Source organism: Alosa sapidissima, chromosome 12 (genome assembly GCF_018492685.1).
Source record: "Alosa sapidissima isolate fAloSap1 chromosome 12, fAloSap1.pri, whole genome shotgun sequence".
NCBI lineage: Eukaryota > Metazoa > Chordata > Actinopteri > Clupeiformes > Clupeidae > Alosa > Alosa sapidissima.
In genome coordinates this window covers 27,104,477-27,125,749 of record NC_055968.1, presented here as the reverse complement: position 1 = coordinate 27,125,749, position 21,273 = coordinate 27,104,477, and the positions used below count along the sequence as shown (strand labels likewise).

Genomic DNA, 21,273 nt, shown 5'->3' with positions numbered 1-21,273 from the left:
AATAGGTTTTATTTCAAATTGGCTAAGTTTTAACTGATCAGCAGCCCTTCAGTTACCAGTCTGCTTTAGGTAGAACACTATGTTAGTAATCAGAGACTGACGTGACTGGATACGATTGGAGGTTGGTTCTCCTATATAGCTGACAGACTTCAGTTCCACCCTTTCGCCAGTTGAGTTTCATTACCAGCTTCTGCACCACACAGGGCAGACGGGAATACAAACACAAGTAAGTAGCTAGTCTAAATATTTCGCAATCTAGCCACGTAGGTTGTATATGAGAAGACCCATTTAGCGTCTTATTCACAAGAGAGGAACATTATGTTCTGTTTGAATGATAACCAAGTACGGTTACACTTTCTCCACTGAATTACTCCGGTTTTGACTCCATGTTAATCTCTTCACAGTGTAACGTTACTGTTTCGCCCTGTCTTAATGCCTACGTGGACTTTTAAGTAAGACAGTTGGGTACATTACCACAGTGAAATACGGCACCGCTGTCATTAACGTTACGTGGCTGCGTTATATAGAGATCACAAGTGTAGACATTGACACTGCTCTGTTTTGATTTTATTCGATAGACCTTTTCTTTCTCTCAGTATGGATAGCTAATCTAGCTAGCATAAGTTTACAAATGGAGTCAATCTGAGTACATTGCTAGCCGCCTAACTAGCCAGCTAGCAGCCAGCGACGTGTCACCACCGCGCACGCGCAAGTTAAAGTTTATACGAGTTTTATTAGCTTACTAGCTACATATGGCAGAACTGCCTAAAGTTTCGCAGATACTGTGGATCGAGGCTTCGTGGGTCGCTTTGATAATTCTTTGCTGTTTAACTAAGGTTAACTTCAGAGAGCGAGACTACTTTTGCCACGTTTTGTCGATTCTCTATTGCGAAATGGCCATCGTCACATTTCGCCCTAGCCTGTTAGCTGGTTAGCAAACTTGGCTAACCTTCTAGCCAAATAGTTGACGTAGCATACTTCCAGTGGTAGGAGTGAAGTGTATTGGCTTATTAGCATGATCATCCGTCCGTGTTTTAACACGGGTTGATTGCCAAACTTGCCCAACACTGAGACCCCTATTATGCAAATCAGTATAACATCGACAGATGTCATTGACGGTCCCTATTCATTCCCACAATTCTACGCAGTATTTCATATGGACACGTTAAAAGGGGAGAGGTGCTGCTAGGCCAGTTGGTCTCGACTTAGCCAAGTCAGCTAAGTCGCCGCTCCTTCAATTGTATCAGTTCCATCGTCGTAGAAACAACAAAAAAATGTACATTTTCTGAGCGTGATTGACAGCCCTTGAGCTCGTATTCTACATATTTAGGCGCATATTCCCTAATGATTAATAGGTCAAGGTTTCATGTGGGACATTACATAATGTATTGGTTAGTGTATTGACTAAATTACTCTAACATTAATGCATATTTAAGTCGAAATACGTGGTGGAACAATACATTGTGTCACTATTTGACCTTCTACCTTTTGTTATAATGGTAATTATGCAAGAACCTTTCTTGCAATAATATGATAACGTTGGTTTCATCAAAACTAATCAATTAAACTGATATGTATTTAAATCAAGATATTCAATCAAAACAATGCAGTTTGGTGGTCATTTGGAGTAAGGAGTTGCTCAGATTAAATTCCATAGGTTGCAGCCACAATCAGATGGGTTCATGTTTTGTAGTGTTTTCTTAATTTCGTAATAAATGGACAATATCAGAGTTGCCAAAATGTATCAGTCTGACGGCAGTTTGAGTGACTATCGGATATTCTGGCCCTCTATTATTTCTGCTTGGGTGGTGTGTAGTGCGTGACATTTAGCTGTTGGCACAGTGGCGGTGTGATCAGCTTTTTATACAGCTTTAGTCCTCTAAACAAACAAAATCATCCATCTCATTCTATCAGTAGATGATGCCACATTTCAAAAGGATTGGTTTCCCTTGAGGAATGTTTTGGTGCTAATTGGCTCGTTTTTGCTTTTCAGGCAAAAGCTGGCAGGCTGACACGATCGGACAGCTTTACAGGACGGATTATCTGGTAACTGACCATTTAGCTGGTAAGGTCCTACGCCCCAACCCGGCAACATTTTAATCTCCCCACCCTTTCCACAGCCAGTCTCCTAATCCGCTCCATTTGGAAGTTGCAGGGCTGCAAGGAGTCACATATCCCATAGCTGCACCCTCTGTGTAGTTTGTGTACGCAGAACACAGAATCACAGAATCACAGAAATTTGAGTGTTTGCCAATCCCTAAAAATTTGTGTTTTATGACTGACCAAGTGATTGAAATGAAAAATGTTATACTGGTGGTGATTTAAAATATATATATATATTTGTATAATGTACAAAATCTTGTAAATGGCATGTAGGGAGTGCAGACCTGGCCATTTTGTGTCTCAAGTCCAGCCCACCTCCTCCCATGTTACGTTTTTATGAAAAGCCTGTTGAGTGCTCAATCTGGCTCAGGAGGCCTTTCTAGAGAGAGCGTGTGTGTGAGAGAGAGAGAGAGAGCTGTATGTTTGCTGGTGTGTTTGAGACGGAGAGTGCTGTATGTGTGCTGGTGTGTGTGAGGTGGAGAGTGCTGTATGTGTGAGGGGGTGTGTGTGTGCTATGCCGCTGTGCCTCGAGACTTCAGGAGACCTACAGAGGAAGAGGCCCCAGTAAGGGAGCGTAGAACAAGCATGCTAATGCAGACTGGCTCCTTTCTCCCTGTTACAGGATCCCACTGCCTATTTGGCTGTGAACATTCACACACACACACACACACACACACACACACACACTACAACTAACCAATGGGAAAGTCACGTGCTGAACACCTCCTGCATGTGCCGTTGACATGGAAGACTGCAATCATGATAAAGTCATGGGTGTCATTAACTGCGTGGAGATTTCTTTATGGCGCTGTTACTCCCCCATCATTTGTTGACGTTGGGGTTTTTGGTGTATCAGCATGTGGGCTGTACATAGATTGTCTTTACTATGATGATATGTTTATGCTTTGCTTTTGGATTTTGGATTATATTTTTATATGTGAATGGTTGTCGACTATAATGTGAGGCTGAAGAGGACGCAATGTACTGAAAATGATACAGCATCAGAGTTTGAGTTTGATTTCATGTTTTGAGATTTTAGTACGACTCGTTGGAGTCCTGGAAAAGATTCCCTGTACACTTCCATTCCACCCACACTGCGGTTTCACCGAATAGGGGTTAGTGGGGGAAATCCTCTTAACCTAGAATCTCATCCGTGGAGCTTCCAGGTTTATAATTAGACCAGGGCTGGGACTGTGAACTTAAAGGGGTGTTCTTGATTAAAAGGCTTCAGAAATCTTCTCATACTCTAGTAGTGGAGCTGGGGTGTAACCAAATCTAGTCAACTTAAATGCAAGAAGATATGTCCTTGTTAACTGCAACTGACTCCTCTGATGAAGGAAGTGTTGGCTCAGCAACTTTTCATGAATAGGTGTAGCATATAGTGATAAACCCAGATTAGATAATTGCTGGCGAAAAGTCAAGGTCTGAAACGACTGATAATAACCATTTCGCAATAATCTGTGTTTGTTTTTGTTTGGAAGGGACAGACAATGTGCATGTGGGTTGAGCTTTATGATTCAATGGAACTTTTGCTCTTTTTCTTTCAACCCCACCCACTCTGTTTTTCCTTCCCTCTTCTGCTTCCTTCGGTTTTCTCCCTCCCCTTCCACAGTGGCACACTCGGACTCCGTGTAAACGTGGGATTTCGACCATGAGCTCAGTCGCTGTACTTACGCAGGAAAGCTTTAATGAGCACCGCAGTGGTCTCCTGCCAGAGCAGGTTGCAGGTAAGCACAAAGTACACGTTATTGCCAGTTGTACTCCCCGGTCACGCCCAGCCCCCCTCCCCAAGTAGTTCACCAGTACCAGACTAGAAGTTCGGACAAAATGGACGCTGAAACATTTTAATAAGAAAGGCATGGGTTGGGCCTTCAGCCAGCAGTTGCTATGGTTATGGAACTGGAGAACTGTAGTCTGCCATTTGGACCTGAGGGAGTATTTACTCATTCTCCTTCGTTGTCCACCTAAAATGGATACATTCTTGTGTCCTGTTCAGAATAATAGACGTTAGAAAAATGTTTGGATAATTCTAAGCATTCAGGGGACTGCAGTGAGTGCTAGCACCCAAGGGCAATTTCTGAACTTTTTAATTGGCTCCACACTTCCAAGCTGTCTCACTTGCAGTCTTTGGCTCAGTAAACTGAGCTGGATGTTAGTTCTCAAGCCACTCAGTTTGAAGTAGAATTGTCAGCTGTAAAAGGCATTATAACATTTAGGATAACACTTTGAAAGGGAAGTGAAACTTATAATTTGGTTATTTACCGGCAAGTTTTTTTTCCAAAGTGACTTGAATTCATGCCATCATAGGTCATCACAATTGCTCCTAGAGTACAGGCAAATTAAAAGAAGTTGCATTTAAAATAAAAGATTACATCAGGTCCTGAACATATTGTAGAATGTAAAATACAATCATGCTTAGTTGGGGAAAACTACCATGTATGGACAAGTAGGGGCTAGCTTAGTATGGGTACGCTCAAGGGTGAGGTGCTTGGACTGTGGGGTGACGAAGCCTCACATGGTTCACCATGCCGGCTGTTGGCTGAAAAAATGGAAACCCTGATAACTGTTGGCCCAGTTCCCATATTCATATCATAGGCTGCTGTTTCTCTGTTGAGCACCCCGTCGTCCCTATTTTAATAGCTGTTCTTGCAGGGCCAAGCGGTGCTGGAGATGAGGACCTCCCCACCTACAAGGATGCCTTTCCCCCTCTGCCTGAGAAGGCCTCATCTCCCGAGGGGACCCAGGAGGCTGGCAATGCCTGGACATCTAAGATCCGGCCTCTCAAGTCCTCAGTCATCACCCAGGTACGGGACAATGTTGCATGTTTAGTACTTCTGCGATTTGGCCATGCCAGATCCATGAAGACCGTTTTATTTTTTGTCGAGCAGAAGAAACTCCGACGGCATCTGTCTGATTTGCTGAGATGTATTGGGGAGATAATAGAAATATTTGTGGGTCAAAACCCACTTTTGTATGGTAGGATAGTTTGTTGTTAAGTCATTGTGTGAAATTGTTGATTCATTCAACTATTCATTCAGTTGACTCATTCTTTTATTATCCTTTTGTTGGGAAGGTTTTCCATGTGCCTTTGGAAGAGCGAAAGTACAAGGACATCAATCAGTTTGGTGAAGGGGACCAGGCCAAGGTGTGCGTTGACATCATGCACAAGACCGGAGCCCACCTGGAACTCTCCATGGCTAAGGACCAGGGTCTCTCCATCATGGTGTCTGGGAAGCCAGACGCCGTCATGAAGGCCCGCAAGGAGATTGTGTCCCGACTGCAGACTCAGGTGAGTTCCCTGTTTTCTTGTGTTACCATCATCATCTGTTTCAGTTGCTGCTACAGTCATACATAATGCCAAAGCTTTCAAGACCAAGTAAAAAGTTACACATCTTCAGTTGGCTTACTGTCGGCATCTCTTCCATTTTGTTTCTCAAAGGCTTCAGCTACTGTGGCCATCCCCAAGGAACATCATCGCTTTGTCATCGGCAAGAACGGGGAGAAGCTGCAGGAGCTTGAGCTGAAGACTGCCACTAAGATCCAGATCCCAAGACCTGACGACCCCAGCAACCACATCAAGATCTCCGGAACCAAGGAAGGCCTGGAGAAGGCCAAGCATGAGATCCTGCTCATCTCTGCTGAGCAGGTTAGCCACTCATACATGTGTTCTGATTCAGCTGTACCTGTTGTGATGTAAACAGTGAAGTATAAAATGGTTGTCCGTAAAAATGAGTTCCAATTATGGCTGCACAATTATCGCATCCCCAATTGCAATATGGACCAACGCAATTATATAACCGCAAATGCTACAAATGATCAGGGACTGAAAATAGAATGATTTCGGTTTGTTCTGAGCAAAATATATTTTTTTTTTTCGTTCCCGTTCCAGTGTTCCAAGGCCTCTCCTCTAAATGGTAACCGTTTAGAACGTTATAGAAGAACGGGTTAATAACATTCCTTTAAAAATGACATTGCCTTTACAAATTGATGGCCGGTGGCACAATACTATTGCTCTTTTCTGCCCAATGACCTTAAAGCTTGTATCAAAGCACATTAGATATCAAGGCTATAACACTGTGCCTGAATTCAAGGACGATATTTGAAAGTAGGCAATTAGCCTATATAATATTAGATCATCAAAAATGTCTGAATGTCTAACTTCAGGCACAGAAAATGTCCTTGCTTTAAGCCCTGTAATAGCCTAACCTATGCGTGGTACTACCAACTGCATAGCACTAGTCCTAGATATTTTCCTAGTGTCTCTGGAAGCCTATTTCACACAATGTTTCAGTGATTTAGGCAAGGGCGTAGGTTTGGTCTCAGCTTTGGTGGGGACACATCCCCAACTCCTGTTGTCACGATACCAACATTATTGTTTCAATAGGCTACCAATAGTAAGTGAAGAATCTCAATTTTGATACTTTTGTGATTTTTTTTTAACATTTGATTTGGTTTTGTGATATCATTCACATCAGTGGCAATCATAGAATTTGGCAATGGCAGCCATCATTGTTATGGCTACATAGACATTGAACACACACGCTGAATTTGTTCTTTAATGCGATTCACTGAGTTGTTGAATGCATTCCTCAGTTTCCCTCTGATTAACTGTTATTTCTGTCCAAATGTGTGTGTGTGTGTGTGTAGGATAAGCGTGCTGTTGAAAGGGTGAACATCGACAAGGTGTACCACCCCTTCATCACAGGGGCCTACAACAAGTTGGTGGGTGACATGATGCAAGAGACAGGAGCCCGCATCAATGTCCCACCTCCTAGTGTCAACAAAACAGAGATTGTCATCACCGGGGAGAAGGAGCAGGTGGCCCTTGCTGTGGCCATGATCAAGAAGGTTTATGAGGAGAAGGTACGTTGAGAGAGAGAGAGGGTGTGTGTGTGGTGTTCCATGCCTTCTGTCGTAGACTAGCTGATTGAGAGTCCATGTGATGCCAATCTGAAATTTGCAATATTTTGTAAGAGCTATATTTAGCAGAATTTGCTGTGAGGGCATCTCAGTTCTGTTCATTGGATTTCTTGTACGTTTGAAATGGCGTAACAAGCTATTCTGGGTGACATTGATTTCAAACTGAATGTTTTCATCTTTTCAGTGAGGTCTTGGAACAGTTCTCATGTTCTCATTACTGCTATTTTTACCACAAATGCAGGCGTGTGGACCTACACTCACTCAGTCACACACTCACACACACACCCCCACACTCACACACACACACCCCCACACACACACACCCCCACACACACCCTTCCACCCACATTCACCCTTCCACACACACAAACTCTTACTTACCAGTTGTATTGAGTGGCATGCTTGCCTCACAGTTGAATGTAAAATAAACCGTTTTTCCTTCTTTCCTCTGAATGCGTCTGTAGAAGAAGAATGCCACCACTATCGCGGTGGAGGTGAAGAAATCTCAGCACAAGTATGTGATCGGGCCCAAAGGCAACACCCTGCAGGAGATCCTGGAGAAGACTGGCGTCTCGGTCGAGATCCCACCCACCGACAGCAGCTCAGAGACTGTGATCCTGCGCGGGGAGCCGGACCGCCTGGGCCAGGCCCTCACTGAGGTTTACGCCAAGGTAACACACACACACACACACACACACCAGAGGCGTATGCTCATTAAATCCACGTCTGTCCCAACATATAGACTTCCATTGTTCCATGATGTGCAGACGTGCCCAACAACTGTTGTTTGGGGTCTTAGGGCTGTTGAGATTTGCGTGTATCCGAGTTAATAGTGTAAGCATTACCCAGAACAAACACCATGACTAATGACTTAAGTTTTAAGTCTTGGCTTTGCATTAAGGTAAACAAGATTAAAGGTTGATCTGCCGCTCTTGGACTCTTTCACTAGAGTGTGGTATGGAAACAGGATTTGAGTCCTGGAGTTTGAATACCGCTTTTTGGCAAGCCCCCATGCCGAGGTTATTAAGAATAGCCATATTTGGACTTCAAGCACAGGACTAACTGGTTTCTCGATGAAGAGGATAAATAGGATACCTATCTGTGGTGCATAACAATCAAATAAATTGTGTATTCTATGGCTTATGTAAAGCTGGATTGAAATTAAAGGAAATGATGACTTGAAAATACAGTAATGTTTAGCCGGATTTAACGCTGATTTGTGTGGCACCTCTCTTCTCAGGCCAACAGCTACACTGTGTCCTCAGTCTCAGCTCCCTCTTGGCTTCATCGCTTCATCATTGGCAAGAAGGGGCAGAATCTGGCCAAGATCACTCAGCAATGGCCCAAGGTTGGTTTTTCAGAAAGCAAAAATCCTGTTTAACTTGCACACATACCTACTTTGGTATTTTAACGTCTCTACTATTATTTTGTTTCAAAGTCCATTAAACAAGCTGGTCTGGATTCCCTCCTCCCACTGACTGTTGTTGGTTTTGTTTTTGGGTGTAGGTGCACATCGAGTTCACCGAGGGGGAGGACAAGATCACCCTGGAGGGCCCCACCAAAGACATGCAGATGGTGCACAGCCAGATTGAGGCCATTGTTTCAGATCTGGTGAGGAGGGAGGCGGCTGTCACAACAGTGGCCAGATTAATGAACACATGTTCAAAGAATTCTCTTTACCCGAGGCCACATTTGTGTTGTGTTGTCTCTAGTCACTATGATGAATTATGGCCTTGCCTGAGAACTTACCCTGTTTGCCCCATCAGGTTAGCAGAATGGATTACACCGAGATCAGTGTGGACCCCAAGTTCCACAGACACCTTATCGGGAAGGGAGGTGCAAACAGTAAGTAGTGGTGCCCAGTCTCTGAGGAGCAAAGAGCTCCTTTTTTTTTTGCATGGTCGTCATGTTGATATCAAGTTGATACCTTGCTAAAATATTGCTAGCGCCTGCTAATCCTTTGCCCCCCCCTCCCTCCCTCCCTCCCTCCCTCCTCTTCCCCATCTGTTCCCTTTTTCTGTATGGCCTTCCCCACCCAGTCAACCGCATTAAGGAACTGCACAAGGTGTCTGTCCGCATTCCCCCGGATAATGAGAAGAGCAACCTGATCCGCATTGAAGGCGATCCTCAGGGTGTGCAGGAAGCCAAGAAGGAGTTGCTTGAGCTTGCGTCGCGCATGGTAAGCAGCCAGGCGCCCCAGAATGCCCCACAGTATGATGTTCTAGCAAATATCGTAATCATGAAGAATAAACAAGGGCCATCAGTGTTACCTTGGTCTTGTCTTTTTAACATTTTGATTAGAGATGCACCGATTGAAAAATCTATTCCGATTTAATTTCTAACCATTTTACAACACACACAAATAATTATTTTCTATCTTTTCTTTAATAGAACATGTTAATATAGAAATGTAATCAACTTATCAATAATGAAATGTCTGTTAAAAAAATGGAATCGGTGATTAGACAAATTCTACTTCAAGTCTAACTTCAGCTACCGTATCAATCTATAATGCCAGTGTAATTATAATGCTATAATGCCAACTACAGTGTGGGACATTCATTTCACAGACTACTAATATAAATGCACTGTTATGGAACATCCATTTTTTTTTCTTCTCACATCCAATATCCAACTAAAGATATAAGAACAATTTTCATGATTCATTTGAACATGCTACCATGGAACATATTTTCATATGCATTGATGAATTTATAGGAGGACGAGGGAAAAATGGGAGTAGGCCATCACACAAACACAGGGGAGGAGAAGTGCTAATAGCGATTAGGTGCTCCACCATATATGAAAATAGCGCACGTCTGTTTTGCGGTGAAAAACTTAAATCCAAATTTCGGTTAAATACATCAATTAGGCTATAGAAACTTTCAGAGACAGCTGATTCATTCAGAGCATCAGTTTTCTTCATTGTAGGCTACAATGTCAAAAGCAACCTAAACTTTTGTTTGCCTTTCTAATAGGCTATTGTTTGTTCACTTTCACAACATCCACTTCTCAATCTGCTAGGCATAGTCCTAGTCTACGTGCAGTAAATAGTTAAAAAAAAAAAAAAAATTCTTTTTTTTTTTTTAAGTGGAGTAGAACTACTAGGGCTACTGTATGTCGCTGCTTGTTGACATCTTACGATCATGTAGCCTATGATCACTAAACGCAATCGGTTATCTCCGTTCCTCTGCGCTTGTGGTTCAGCTGTGGGCACGCAATTAGCGGCAGGGATGGGCGGTGGTGATAAGCGATGTTTACGTAGCCTATGAAGTGACAGCTTAGTAAATTCCACGCAATATGGCAAAGCACAGCAATCGCTGCATAGAAAAATAGCCTATTAGCGCTATCTGTGTAGCCCTAATTCCAGCCCTGAGTGTTGGCTTGGTTGCTAGCTTCTTCAAACTTTGCAAACTCAGCTGGGTGTTGTTACAATTGCAGCACGCGAGTGCATTTGACCGGCATAAACCGCCATGAACCGATATCATTAGTCATGTCTTCCAACTTGTCCTAATGCCAGCATTAACATACTGCAGCCATCCTTGCTTACTTAGGTTTGTGTGTACTAGACATGTTGCTTCATCTACAGTCTTGGTGCACTTGATTTTCACAGGAGAACGAGCGTACAAAGGACATGATCATCGAACAGCGTTTTCACCGAGCCATCATTGGGCAGAAAGGGGAGAATATAAAGGAAGTGAGGGACAAGTTCCCCGAGGTGAGAACTGATGTGTGACATGAGAACTTGGAAGGGTTATAAACAAATTGGTACAAAACAAGTTGATTAATAGGGAATGAGCTAATTGAAAAGTGCAATCATCTTCAGGACGTCATGGGACGTCAACTTCCTGATGCTTGCAAAATGAGAAGTTGGTAACCCTTTGACTGTCCCTTGGTCCTTTTCCAGGTCATCATCAACTTCCCTGACCCAGCGCAGAAAAGTGACATCGTACAGCTGCGCGGCCCTCGCACTGAAGTGGAGAAATGCACCAAATTCATGCAGAAGATGGTGGCTGAAATGGTACGGGCAGCAAATGACACATTTGAAGTTCTAAGTTCTTCGCTTGTGCTGTATAATTTTTACCCAGCAAGTGATTTCAGTGAAGCATTTATGGCCACTGTTAATGGTAAATCTCTGTTGGTGTATTCTGTACTTTGATGAATTGTTAATCAAAACCTTTTGACGCAGATAGGGTTGGACAGTCATTTTGATGACTGGCATGTTGTATCCATCATGTAATATACTGTTACTGAAAATATTAGCTAAGTTATGTTTCTGAATATATATATATATATATATATATATATATATGTGTGTGTGTGTGTGTGTGTGTTTATAGATGTGTGTGCGTGTGTAAAATTTTTAATGAGGCCAAACACCAGTTTTTTATTTATTTATTTATTTATTTATTTTTATTAAACCTCTCTGAAACTCTTGTTCATCAGGTGGAGAACAGCTTCTCTGTCTCAGTCCCAATCTTCAAGCAATTCCACAAGAACATTATTGGAAAAGGAGGAGCAAATATCAAGAAGGTGAGTTTGGGGTGTAGTGTTTGAACAAACTGAATAATCCCTGTGTACACACTGCCAAAGCAATCGTTTAGAGTGGCTACTTATTTGTGTTTTCTTAATCCACAGATTCGTGAGGAAACTAACACGAAAATCGACCTGCCTGCAGAGAACAGCAACTCTGAAATGATCATCATTACAGGCAAGAAGGCGAACTGCGAGGCAGCAAGGACTAGAATTTTGGCTATTCAGAAGGAACTGGTGAGATGTGTTTTCTTGGTCTTGATGGGCAGGGGCACAACATGCATATGGCTTAAAAATGAACAGTAGAAACTAAATAAGGTGGAAACAATAGGTTAACTTCCCTCTTGCTGGGAGATGACAAAACCTTACCTTGGTTGTTCACATTAGTTCTGAATCTCAACCTTGTTCCACTCAGGCAAACATCACAGAGGTGGAGGTGTCCATCCCATCCAAGCTGCACAACTCCCTGATTGGCTCCAAGGGACGCTTTGTGCGTTCCATCATGGAGGAGTGCGGTGGCGTGCACATCCACTTCCCCACCGAGGGCTCTGGCATCGACGCGGTGACAATCAGGGGCCCTGCAGAGGAGGTGGACAAGGCCAAACGCCAGCTGCTCTCCCTGGCTGAGGAGAAGGTTGGTTCCAGAGCCTCCCTTGTATGCTTAAAAGTTGATTCTAAAATTCTATAGGGTATTGATGGTGCAAAGCCTGTCCTGGGTGCTTGTAACATAACAATCCAGAAAGCATTGGAAGGTCTGTCCATACAGCTAGGATGTGTATGCAAGTCCAAGAGCGATGAAGTTATATCTATAAGAGTGTAATAAACTTGGTAAATTAGTCTGCTCCAATATCTTGACTTCTTCAAACAGAGGTATGAGGTTTCGGAGAGTAACATACATTTCTTTCTCAACTACCCAGCAAATAAAAAGCCACACCGCTGAGCTGCGGGCCAAGCCTGAGTACCACAAGTTCCTCATCGGAAAGGGCGGCGCAAACATCAGGAAGGTGCGTGACAGCACTGGGGCCAGGATCATCTTCCCCACCGCCGATGATAAAGACCAAGAGCTGATCACTGTGGTGGGCACTGAGGAGGCCGTGCGCGAGGCCCAGAAGGAGTTGGAGGCCCTCATCAAGAGCCTGGTGAGCTTCTTAATAACTGGCTTAATAATCTTTATGCAGAATTTTATTAATACAAATATATTTTCCTGCAGAATTGGTGTATATCTGTTTATTAGCTTTACTGCATGCTTGAGTGTGCCAACTGTGTTTATTCAATTCTTGAACACTACATGGGTGCTCATTGGTCAGTATATTGTACTATTCATTACATAGTAAGTCATGGAAATTCAGGGAAAGTCGGGGAAGTCATGGGATTTTACATTTGACTTAGAGTGGGAACTCTGAAAATATATCTAATGCCCTCTGTCGTGTGTTTTAACACACATCTTATTATAGGATATAGGTTTTAACAGTACTGTCTCATTATTGTAGAATTTGAATTTTAATGTGTTTGGGGCTATGTGTAAAGAGCCAAAGTAAAGGTAAATTCAGATAGATACAAATAGTAAAGAGCCTAATCGAAAATGGGCTTTCTCGTCGAGTGTTCTCCATCTCTGCATTCCTGCTGTTCCAGGCTTTTATCAGTTCAAGATGACTTAAAAAAAAAAAACCAGAGGATGTAGAAGTAGTCACTCCATGAAGTAAACAGGATACAGCAGTAAACATAGTTACCATTTGGGCTGTTTTTCATTACTTGTTCCCATTCAGGTGCAGCCCACAAAGTAACATTTTTAAATGCTTGTTTTACATGCCTAGTTATTTTGGCACCTAATTTGATACTGACATGAATGTGTATGCTGGTTTTCTCTCTTAGGATAACGTGGTGGAGGACCACATGCTTGTTGACCCCAAGCACCACCGCTACTTCGTGACCCGGCGTGGTCAGGTCCTGAGGGACATCGCTGAGGAGTACGGCGGTGTGATGGTGAGCTTCCCTCGCACCGCTACGCAAAGCGACAAGGTCACCTTGAAGGGAGCCAAAGACTGCGTGGAGGCTGCAAAGAAACGCATGCTGGAGATTGTCGAGGACCTGGTAAGACATCAAGGGCTGTGGTTGCTTTTTGGCTGTCTGGGGGGTGATGTAGTCTTGTATGAAGGAACTAAAAGGCCCGTCTTTCTGCTCCCCTTTCCAGGATGCTCAGGTGACAATGGAGTGTGTGATTGCCCAGAAGTTCCACCGCTCCATCATGGGTCCAAAGGGCTCTCGGATCCAGGCAATCACCAGAGAGCACAATGTGCAGATCAAGTTCCCTGAGAGAGAGGACCAACAACAACAGCAGCAGCAGCAACAAGGTAAAGGCTTTCTCCATTTGCTTTTAGATGTAGACATGGTCATCACTGTAGTGTCCTGCTATGGTGAAATGTCTACTGAATATAGTAGATGGATGTAAAGATGTAATGATTTCTTATTGTGTTGGTAAAGAAATATCTCCTAATATACTATACATTTAACTGTAATACTGTCTTTAATCTGTTTAGTCACAAATCCTTTTGAGATGTTACAAAGCAGTCGTTCCTCAAACTAAGCATAGTTAGCATTGTGTAACTACGCATAGGTAGCATATCCAACATAGCATTGGTTAATATTCTCTGATATTCTGCTCCTCTCAGCTGCCCCTCCTGCTGAGGCTCCTGTGCAAGAGAACGGAGAGGCCAATGAGGAGGTGAAGGAACCCGTCGACCCCGCAGCCCCTAAGAAGTGCGATGTCATTGTCCTCTCTGGCCGTAAGGAAAGGTGTGAAGCTGCGGTGGAGGCTCTGAAGGTAATGAAAACAAATCGTGTTTGACCAGTTCTGCAAAAGATCCATTTTCTCGATGGAGGATGTGAGAAAGGTTGCCATTTAGTTGTTTCTGTTAATAAACTTGTGATGTGATTTCTTCTATTTTTCTCTCAGGCTTTGGTTCCTGTGACCATTGAGGTGGAAGTGCCTTTTGAGCTTCACCGTTACATCATTGGGCAGAAAGGAAGTGGAATTCGCAAGATGATGGATGAATTTGAGGTTGGCACCTTTTTTGTTTGTCTTTGTCTGCGTGAGCGCAGAGTCCGTTTGTTTTATGTCTGGTCTTGTTCTGTAAGCCTACTGTCTTTGTAAAGACAGGCTTGCTTTACCGTCACTGTCTATTTGTCTGTGTTTGTGTGATGCCACAGGTACGCTGGCGATTATGCCGCTCTGTCCAGCATAGTTTGTCTTTATGTGTAAATGTCTTGTGTGTGGAGCGCTTTGGATTGTACTAAGTACATGTTAAATCTGCTTTATAAATAAAAATGACTTGACCTCTTTATACAATTTTTCTTTCAAAATCATTCAAAAACAGACCATTTGTGTGTACTATACATACATAATGTACAATAATAAATAAATAATTTGCACTTCCCCTTCTGAAGGTCAATATCCAAGTGCCTGCTCCTGAGCTGCAGTCTGACATTATCTCCATCACTGGTCTGGCCAATCACCTTGACCGCGCCAAAGAAGGCCTGCTGGAGCGTGTCAAGGAATTGCAGGCCGAGCAAGAGGACCGGGTGAGTCTGTCCAGCATGTTGAACCTGTTTTAAATATTTAACATGGCTTTCAGTTCAGGTAAATTAAGAATGTCATTTGTTAGAAGGTTTAGGCCTGAAGCTTCCAATAGACAGGGTTTCTATATCTATTTACAGTATAGTTTATTTTGTAGTCTTTATCATAGTTTATTTTTTTACATGTTTCCAGTGCAAGAAGCTGATTTAAAGCTTAACAGACTTCTTGCCTAATTGATAGTTAAACGCAAGTCTCACAAAACTGTCTTCCACAGTCTGTTGAGCAGCACAGCTCTCGTTTCTAAGTCTCCTATGAAATGATAGAAAGGGATATCACTGTGTCTGTGGCTGATACACTGCATGTGTTTTACCACTACCTTCCAGTTGATCAATAATATTTTTCTGTACAGGCTCTAAGGAGCTTTAAGTTGACCATCACTGTGGAACCCAAGTATCACCCCAAGATTATTGGACGCAAGGGTGCCATCATTACCCAGATCCGCACCGAGCATGATGTCAACATCCAATTCCCTGAGAAGAATGATGAGAACCAGGTATGAAGTGACATGCTGTCTTCCAAAGGACAGCCAACTACTCTGATTTGAATTTAACTTTTAATTTTGACATTGGATGGTGCTTTTCATTTCTGTGCATAACTTGGTGGCAAACACATCCTCTGCTGTTTTGTCTTCAGGATCAAATCACCATCACTGGGTATGAGCAGAATGCCATTGCCGCACGTGATGCCATCCAAGGCATTGTGGATGAGCTAGAGGAGATGATCTCTGAGGACATAACTCTCGACAGCAGAGTCCATGCCCGCATCATTGGGGCCCGTGGCAAAGGCATTCGCAAGATCATGGATGAATTCAAGGTACAGACTAAGCTAGAGAAGCCATATATCAGTTGATCCATATCTGCTGTGCATGAAGAGGATGGGTAAAACAAAGGCTTCCCCCAATCTCCCCCAAGTGTTTAGGTTGCCATACTTGATTTAAGTGCATCATATGGGTAAATCATGTTGATGGGTAAATCATGTTGTTTTTCTTTGTCGGCAAGATGTTTTTCTGACCGAACATGGCAGCAGAGTTTGAGTGAGTTTTTTTTTTATTCACAATACCACATCAAACATTACAGTAAACCAGTATGGGTACAAAGACAGACGGGTAGAGTGAATGGGTCCCCCAAAGAAGCTAGAAAAGCTTATAGGTGGGGACCCATGGTTCATGAAAGGGTAGTGGTACAAACAATGATATTCACAGTAACCATCTGAGACCAGATGGTGACGGTGTAAGACGCGAGAAATTATACATAGCCTCGGAAACATAGAGAGGTCGAGCTATAGGCTATCCTTGCTTGAAAGAGCTTGTGTGGACAAATAGGGTGAAGAGTTAAATGGCAATGATATTATTACACACTCGTTAATCTGACTCCATTTGATTAATAATTTGTATCACCAATCAATTACCAAGTAACTAGTTTATCAGCTATGGAGGAGAATGGCATGGCACACTACGAGAATTGAAGATATAGATTGGTAGGCAAATGAAAAATGTATTAGACATTAAGCCTTAAAGGTAAATGTAACCAATATCACTTCAGTTGAAGGTAAAAGTAAACTCGTATGTTCTACTGTAATAAAACTAAAGAAACAAAGGAAGCTTATCAAAACAGAGAAACTTAAAGGAACCATATGTAAAAAATGTAATTCAATTAATCATAAAATGGCCCTGATTTGTCACTAGACATTTGGAAATCATGCTAATTTCAAATATTTATATCACTGACAACAGTAGTCGGTCACCCTCCACCTATCTAGTAATCACAAAGTCAGTAGTGTTTCGGCATCTGGGTTGCCAGCTCTGCTCTAGTTACCACATCTGCGGTGTACACCGCTCTACAGTATTTTGAAAGTGATTGTAGTACCAGTTTTGGCCAAAATCCTACATACGGTTCCTTTAACCAGTTAACAAGTTATGAATGAGAGAGAGAGAGGGCCTAGCTCAAGAGGAGAGTGAAGATGGAAAAGAAGAGCCAAGATGGGGCCAGAACAGGGAGCAAATGGTCACTTTATGCATGAGCGGGTGTTGGGAATCTTTGGCCATGGCCAGCTAAGACAATACATATCAAACACAGGTATCCACACATGTAAATTGAATGCAAAAGGCATTCTTTAGAAATGCGAAGGTGCGATTTGTAGGATTGTTACCGAACGTTCTGTAGGCCAAAATCAAAACACTGGTGAACGTTCTCAAGACTACCAGACGCGAGCCTCTTCTATGTTGCCAGATGTAATGAAGACTTAGCTTTAACGTTTCTCCAACCATGACCCAGCTACACATTACGGAAACAGTGAAAACAAAAAAATACCTCTCTAACCACCGTAACATATTTAGCTGAAGTTAGCGATGCATATGAAGTTCAGCATAGGCTAGCCTACCTGTTGTGGAGAAATATGGCCAGCTCGGCGTCAGACTTGATATGAAGACGTCACCATCTCAGGATGGAAGCTCCTCCGATGTCCACTTCATTTGTTTCTCGTTTTAATTTTGGAAATTTGCCTGCCTCTCGTAGGCGTTCATGACTAGCCTACAGCTGACAGCTGTTGACAGTTGGCCTTTGCTAATTTGGCAACCCAAATAGGAGGACTCGCTAGCCCATTATTAATACGCTATTCTAGAATTAATCGTTCAAAACATAAACGAAGATTCCGCCCCGTAACTCATTTTTTTCCATTGGTTTTACGGGTTAGAGTAATGTTGTCAAATAAGCCATTACTTCAATTTGTCGTGTTTCCTTACTCTCTGACAACATATGGTGATCATTTTTGGAATGTTTACAGTTTATTTTCCATTATTTCCTACATACTGGTCTTTTAACCTGACATTTTTACCCTTGACTTTTCCCTGTTTCAGGTTGATCTGAGGTTCCCCCAGAGTGGAGCTGCAGACCCGAACCTTGTGACTGTAACCGGTCGCCCTGAGATGGTGGATGAAGCCATTGACCACCTTCTGAACCTGGAAGAAGAATACGTAAGCACATCTCATTGCGACTATAGGTGTACGGAATGTTAGAAAATTAACGTTCTAAAGAATATCTGGGTTCATTGAATTCAACATAGAATTTTAGAACTTTGAATTGTTGCAGAATGGAATCTTATGTTAGAATGTTCAAAAACCCACATCTTTAGGGCCTGTATCCACCATTCGCGTTTTCTGTGGTGACGGCGCCCTCAACCTAATTTTCAGAGTGCTTCGGTCAAGTGTTTATTGTTGCTATGTTACCAAAACAGTCTGCCAGCACGTCTTTTTGGAACCTTGCCTAATGCTAGCTAACTGAAATGGCAGCAATCGTTCCAAGACTCAGCTCACTAAATGTGACTGACTGACAAAAGGAGTTAATTTGGCATTACAATAGAATAGGTCATCCCTCTAGGCTTTGTAATTTGTGTTCAGTTTGCAGCAGCAGTTTAATATTTAGTCACATAGGACTTGGCTGATTTTTCCTCTGCCACTACCAACATTGTTGACAGTGTAGGTCCCGCCCCTTCCTTGATTGATTTCAACTGGCTAGCAAGAGAGAAGTGACATTGACGAGACCAGCGCTGTTCTAAAAGTTGAACAGATTTAATCTTTCAGCGCTCGTGAGTGCTGCAGAAAAAAACCTGTACTTCATAGGATTTGTATAGAAAATAGCCGCCGTCGGCGCAAAAATGTGGACACAGGCCCTCAAGGATTAAAACCACACCAATGCCAGAATCTGTAGTGACACTTGATGTTTTCACCAGCACATGTAGTCATTGGGCAAATTTAATCTTGGTGCTGTATGCCAAAATGCAAAATGGATGTTTCTTTCGGGCCTGACCAAAAGGTTATACTAGACCTTTTTTTGACCGGATCCTGTAACTTCAGCATGAAAGAAGTAATTTCTGGCTGTAGCTGGTCTGACCGTATATTTCTCCTTCTAGTTGGCTGATGTGGTGGAGAACGAGTCCAGGATGGCGTACATGAAGCCTCCTGGCGGAGCCTCCTCTTCAGAGGAGCCCAGAGGAGGAGGTGGCTCTTCTAAGGGCTTCGTGGTGAGGGAGGCTCCTTGGACAAGCTCCAGCGATAAGGTAAAGCTTTTCCCATCTTCATGAAGGGCTTCTTAAAGCCGAGCCTTAATTTCAAAATTACGGATGTTACTCGCTGTTCTTGACTCCTCAGCTAGCTTAGTTTCCTGATATAAATGTAAACACTTACCCCCCCCCCCCCCCGCCCCGCCCCGTTTTTATCTCCTCTCAGGCCCCAGACATGAGCAGTTCTGAGGACTTCCCAAGTTTCGGGACTCCTACAGGACCTCCCAAGCCCTCTCCATGGGGACCCAAACGATTCTGAACACGATGACTGCGGACTGGCTTTTCAAACTCCTCTTGATGGGGCCCCCCCCCCCCCCCCCCCCCCTTTCCTCCCTACCCCTTGCTCTGATGAAGACTGATCCTTGACACTGACTCCCCACCCCCAATCAACCAACCAACCAACCAACCAACCCACCCAGATACCCCTCATCCTCCCTTTGGTTTATGCTGTAAACAAACTACAGTTTGATGGGCTTTTTTTGTCCATCATCGCCTTTACAACCCAACAAACTTTCAGTGGTTTTAACATTGTGTGATGCAGTAGCGTGAGAAGTGGAGGGGAATGGCCCAAAACTAGTGTGAACAGAATGTCTCTTTGAAACTTGATAAATGGTTCATACTTTTTATTTGGTCCTCTCAACTTGGTCTGCAGTTAACTCCCCACATTGCTTGAAGCTGCTCTGAACATTTTCTTTACCTCGGCTGAGCACATTTTAGGAAGGAAACATAAATTGGTGGGAAATGGACAAAAAGCAAACAAACTGAAAAAGACCCTAAATAAGACATTGATGACACTTGCATACTATTTTGGGCCTTTTATATATAAAACTGTTGGCCAGTTAGCCTGTGAAAAGATTATGAAAGGGTTGTTGGGCTGACTAAGCTGCTCTGTTCTTAGTTGCCTTTGTAGTGGGTGTTTGGGGAGGAGACAAACTTAATTACCTCTAGTGGAAGACACCGCTGATCAGAAGTTGGGTAGCCTTCGGTAGAATGGCCATCCTTCCTTTGATCGACTCTTACCCCTGCGCGCCGCTTCCCTCCACCCCTTCCCAGTTGTAGTCGTGTGTGTGTGTGTGTGTGATCGTGCTCTGATGTTACACACGTTTCTGTGGTCTTCCTTCCCCTCTTGTGCTCCCATTTTACGTGTCCCGGTGCTTTTGTCAATATGATCGTTGGCCGTATTCATGCAGCCTTAGGGGGGGGGAGGGGTGGGGGAGAATCTAACTCAAACTTTTTACAAGAATGGTCGTTCACTACAGAGTGCTACATGTTGAAACTGCCACATACTTTGGAAGGCCATTGGGATCTGTAGACCCTGCCGCTAGACACTAGACCCTGTGACCCCAAAGTTTTCCCTGTCCCACACTAAACTGTTGGAAGTTTTTCCTATATCCATTTACTTTTGTATTTACATTGCTGAATCATGTTGATGGAAAGAAAATGAAAACTTCTGGTGAAGAAGCTGAAAAGAAGTAAACCATTTAGTGCCAATGAATTGTTAAGTATTGTCGTGTTCTCATCCTCGCTACTGGGTCAGTGTCCAGTCCCTTTTTTGTCTTCCAGTTGCTATGCAGATCGTTCTGGAACCATAGCAACGGCCCTCTTTAATAGCCTTATAATAAGAATTATGCAAAAACCATACCAGAAAAAGTGAGACTATCATGGATAACACTGGAAATGAAATTGTCCAAAAAAAAGTCAATAAAAAAGGAAAACTGAAAAGCCTTTCACTGTCGTGGTGTTTTTCTTTCATTGGTTTTGAAAATGTTCCTGCACACATTAACACCAGTCTTCACTGGAGAATAAGAAGTGTTTGACTTTCAAGGTCTTCCATTGGTTTGCACACCCACTAAGGCATAAAAGGTGATTCCTAATATAAGGAGATCCGGGTACAATCTTTGGCCATAAAAGAGGATCTGGATCTCCTTATATGGGTAAAGATGGCAGCTTTGGGTCCTTTTTGTAGGCAAACTTCAGAGGTCTATAGATGGGGAAGATTAGCAAGCTGGAACACAATGGACTGGTCA

The 21,273-nt window shown here is 43.1% G+C and overlaps 1 protein-coding gene across 2 annotated transcripts; it reads left to right on the top strand.

Moving 5' to 3' along the window:
* Positions 1 to 120: 120 nt before the first annotated feature.
* hdlbpa (high density lipoprotein binding protein a) lies at positions 121 to 20,971 on the top strand. 2 transcript variants are annotated; one of them, XM_042056343.1, is made up of 28 exons: positions 121 to 226; positions 1,994 to 2,065; positions 3,716 to 3,830; positions 4,756 to 4,907; positions 5,177 to 5,392; positions 5,543 to 5,749; positions 6,751 to 6,966; positions 7,488 to 7,694; positions 8,264 to 8,371; positions 8,530 to 8,634; positions 8,790 to 8,868; positions 9,063 to 9,202; positions 10,637 to 10,741; positions 10,931 to 11,044; positions 11,470 to 11,556; positions 11,662 to 11,793; positions 11,972 to 12,190; positions 12,474 to 12,695; positions 13,429 to 13,647; positions 13,748 to 13,907; positions 14,226 to 14,377; positions 14,510 to 14,614; positions 15,001 to 15,135; positions 15,540 to 15,683; positions 15,824 to 16,003; positions 18,045 to 18,161; positions 19,097 to 19,243; positions 19,413 to 20,971. In XM_042056343.1, exons 3-28 carry the CDS (start codon positions 3,755 to 3,757, stop codon positions 19,503 to 19,505), a joined length of 3,837 nt encoding a protein of 1,278 aa, XP_041912277.1. In that variant the 5' UTR covers positions 121 to 226; positions 1,994 to 2,065; positions 3,716 to 3,754; the 3' UTR covers positions 19,506 to 20,971. The 2 variants fall into 2 exon arrangements, with proteins under 2 accessions (XP_041912277.1, XP_041912276.1); XM_042056342.1 differs by having other exon boundaries at positions 13,748 to 13,913.
* Positions 20,972 to 21,273: the final 302 nt, after the last annotated feature.

Bases quoted from the DNA above. Each gene is read 5' to 3' on its own strand.
- hdlbpa (XM_042056342.1), top strand. From the start codon at position 3,755: ATGAGCTCAGTCGCTGTACTTACGCAGGAAAGCTTTAATGAGCACCGC. The intron at 7,695-8,263 runs GTAACACACACA...CTCTCTTCTCAG, and splicing joins TCACTGAGGTTTACGCCAAG to GCCAACAGCTACACTGTGTC. The intron at 14,615-15,000 runs GTTGGCACCTTT...CCCCTTCTGAAG, and splicing joins AGATGATGGATGAATTTGAG to GTCAATATCCAAGTGCCTGC.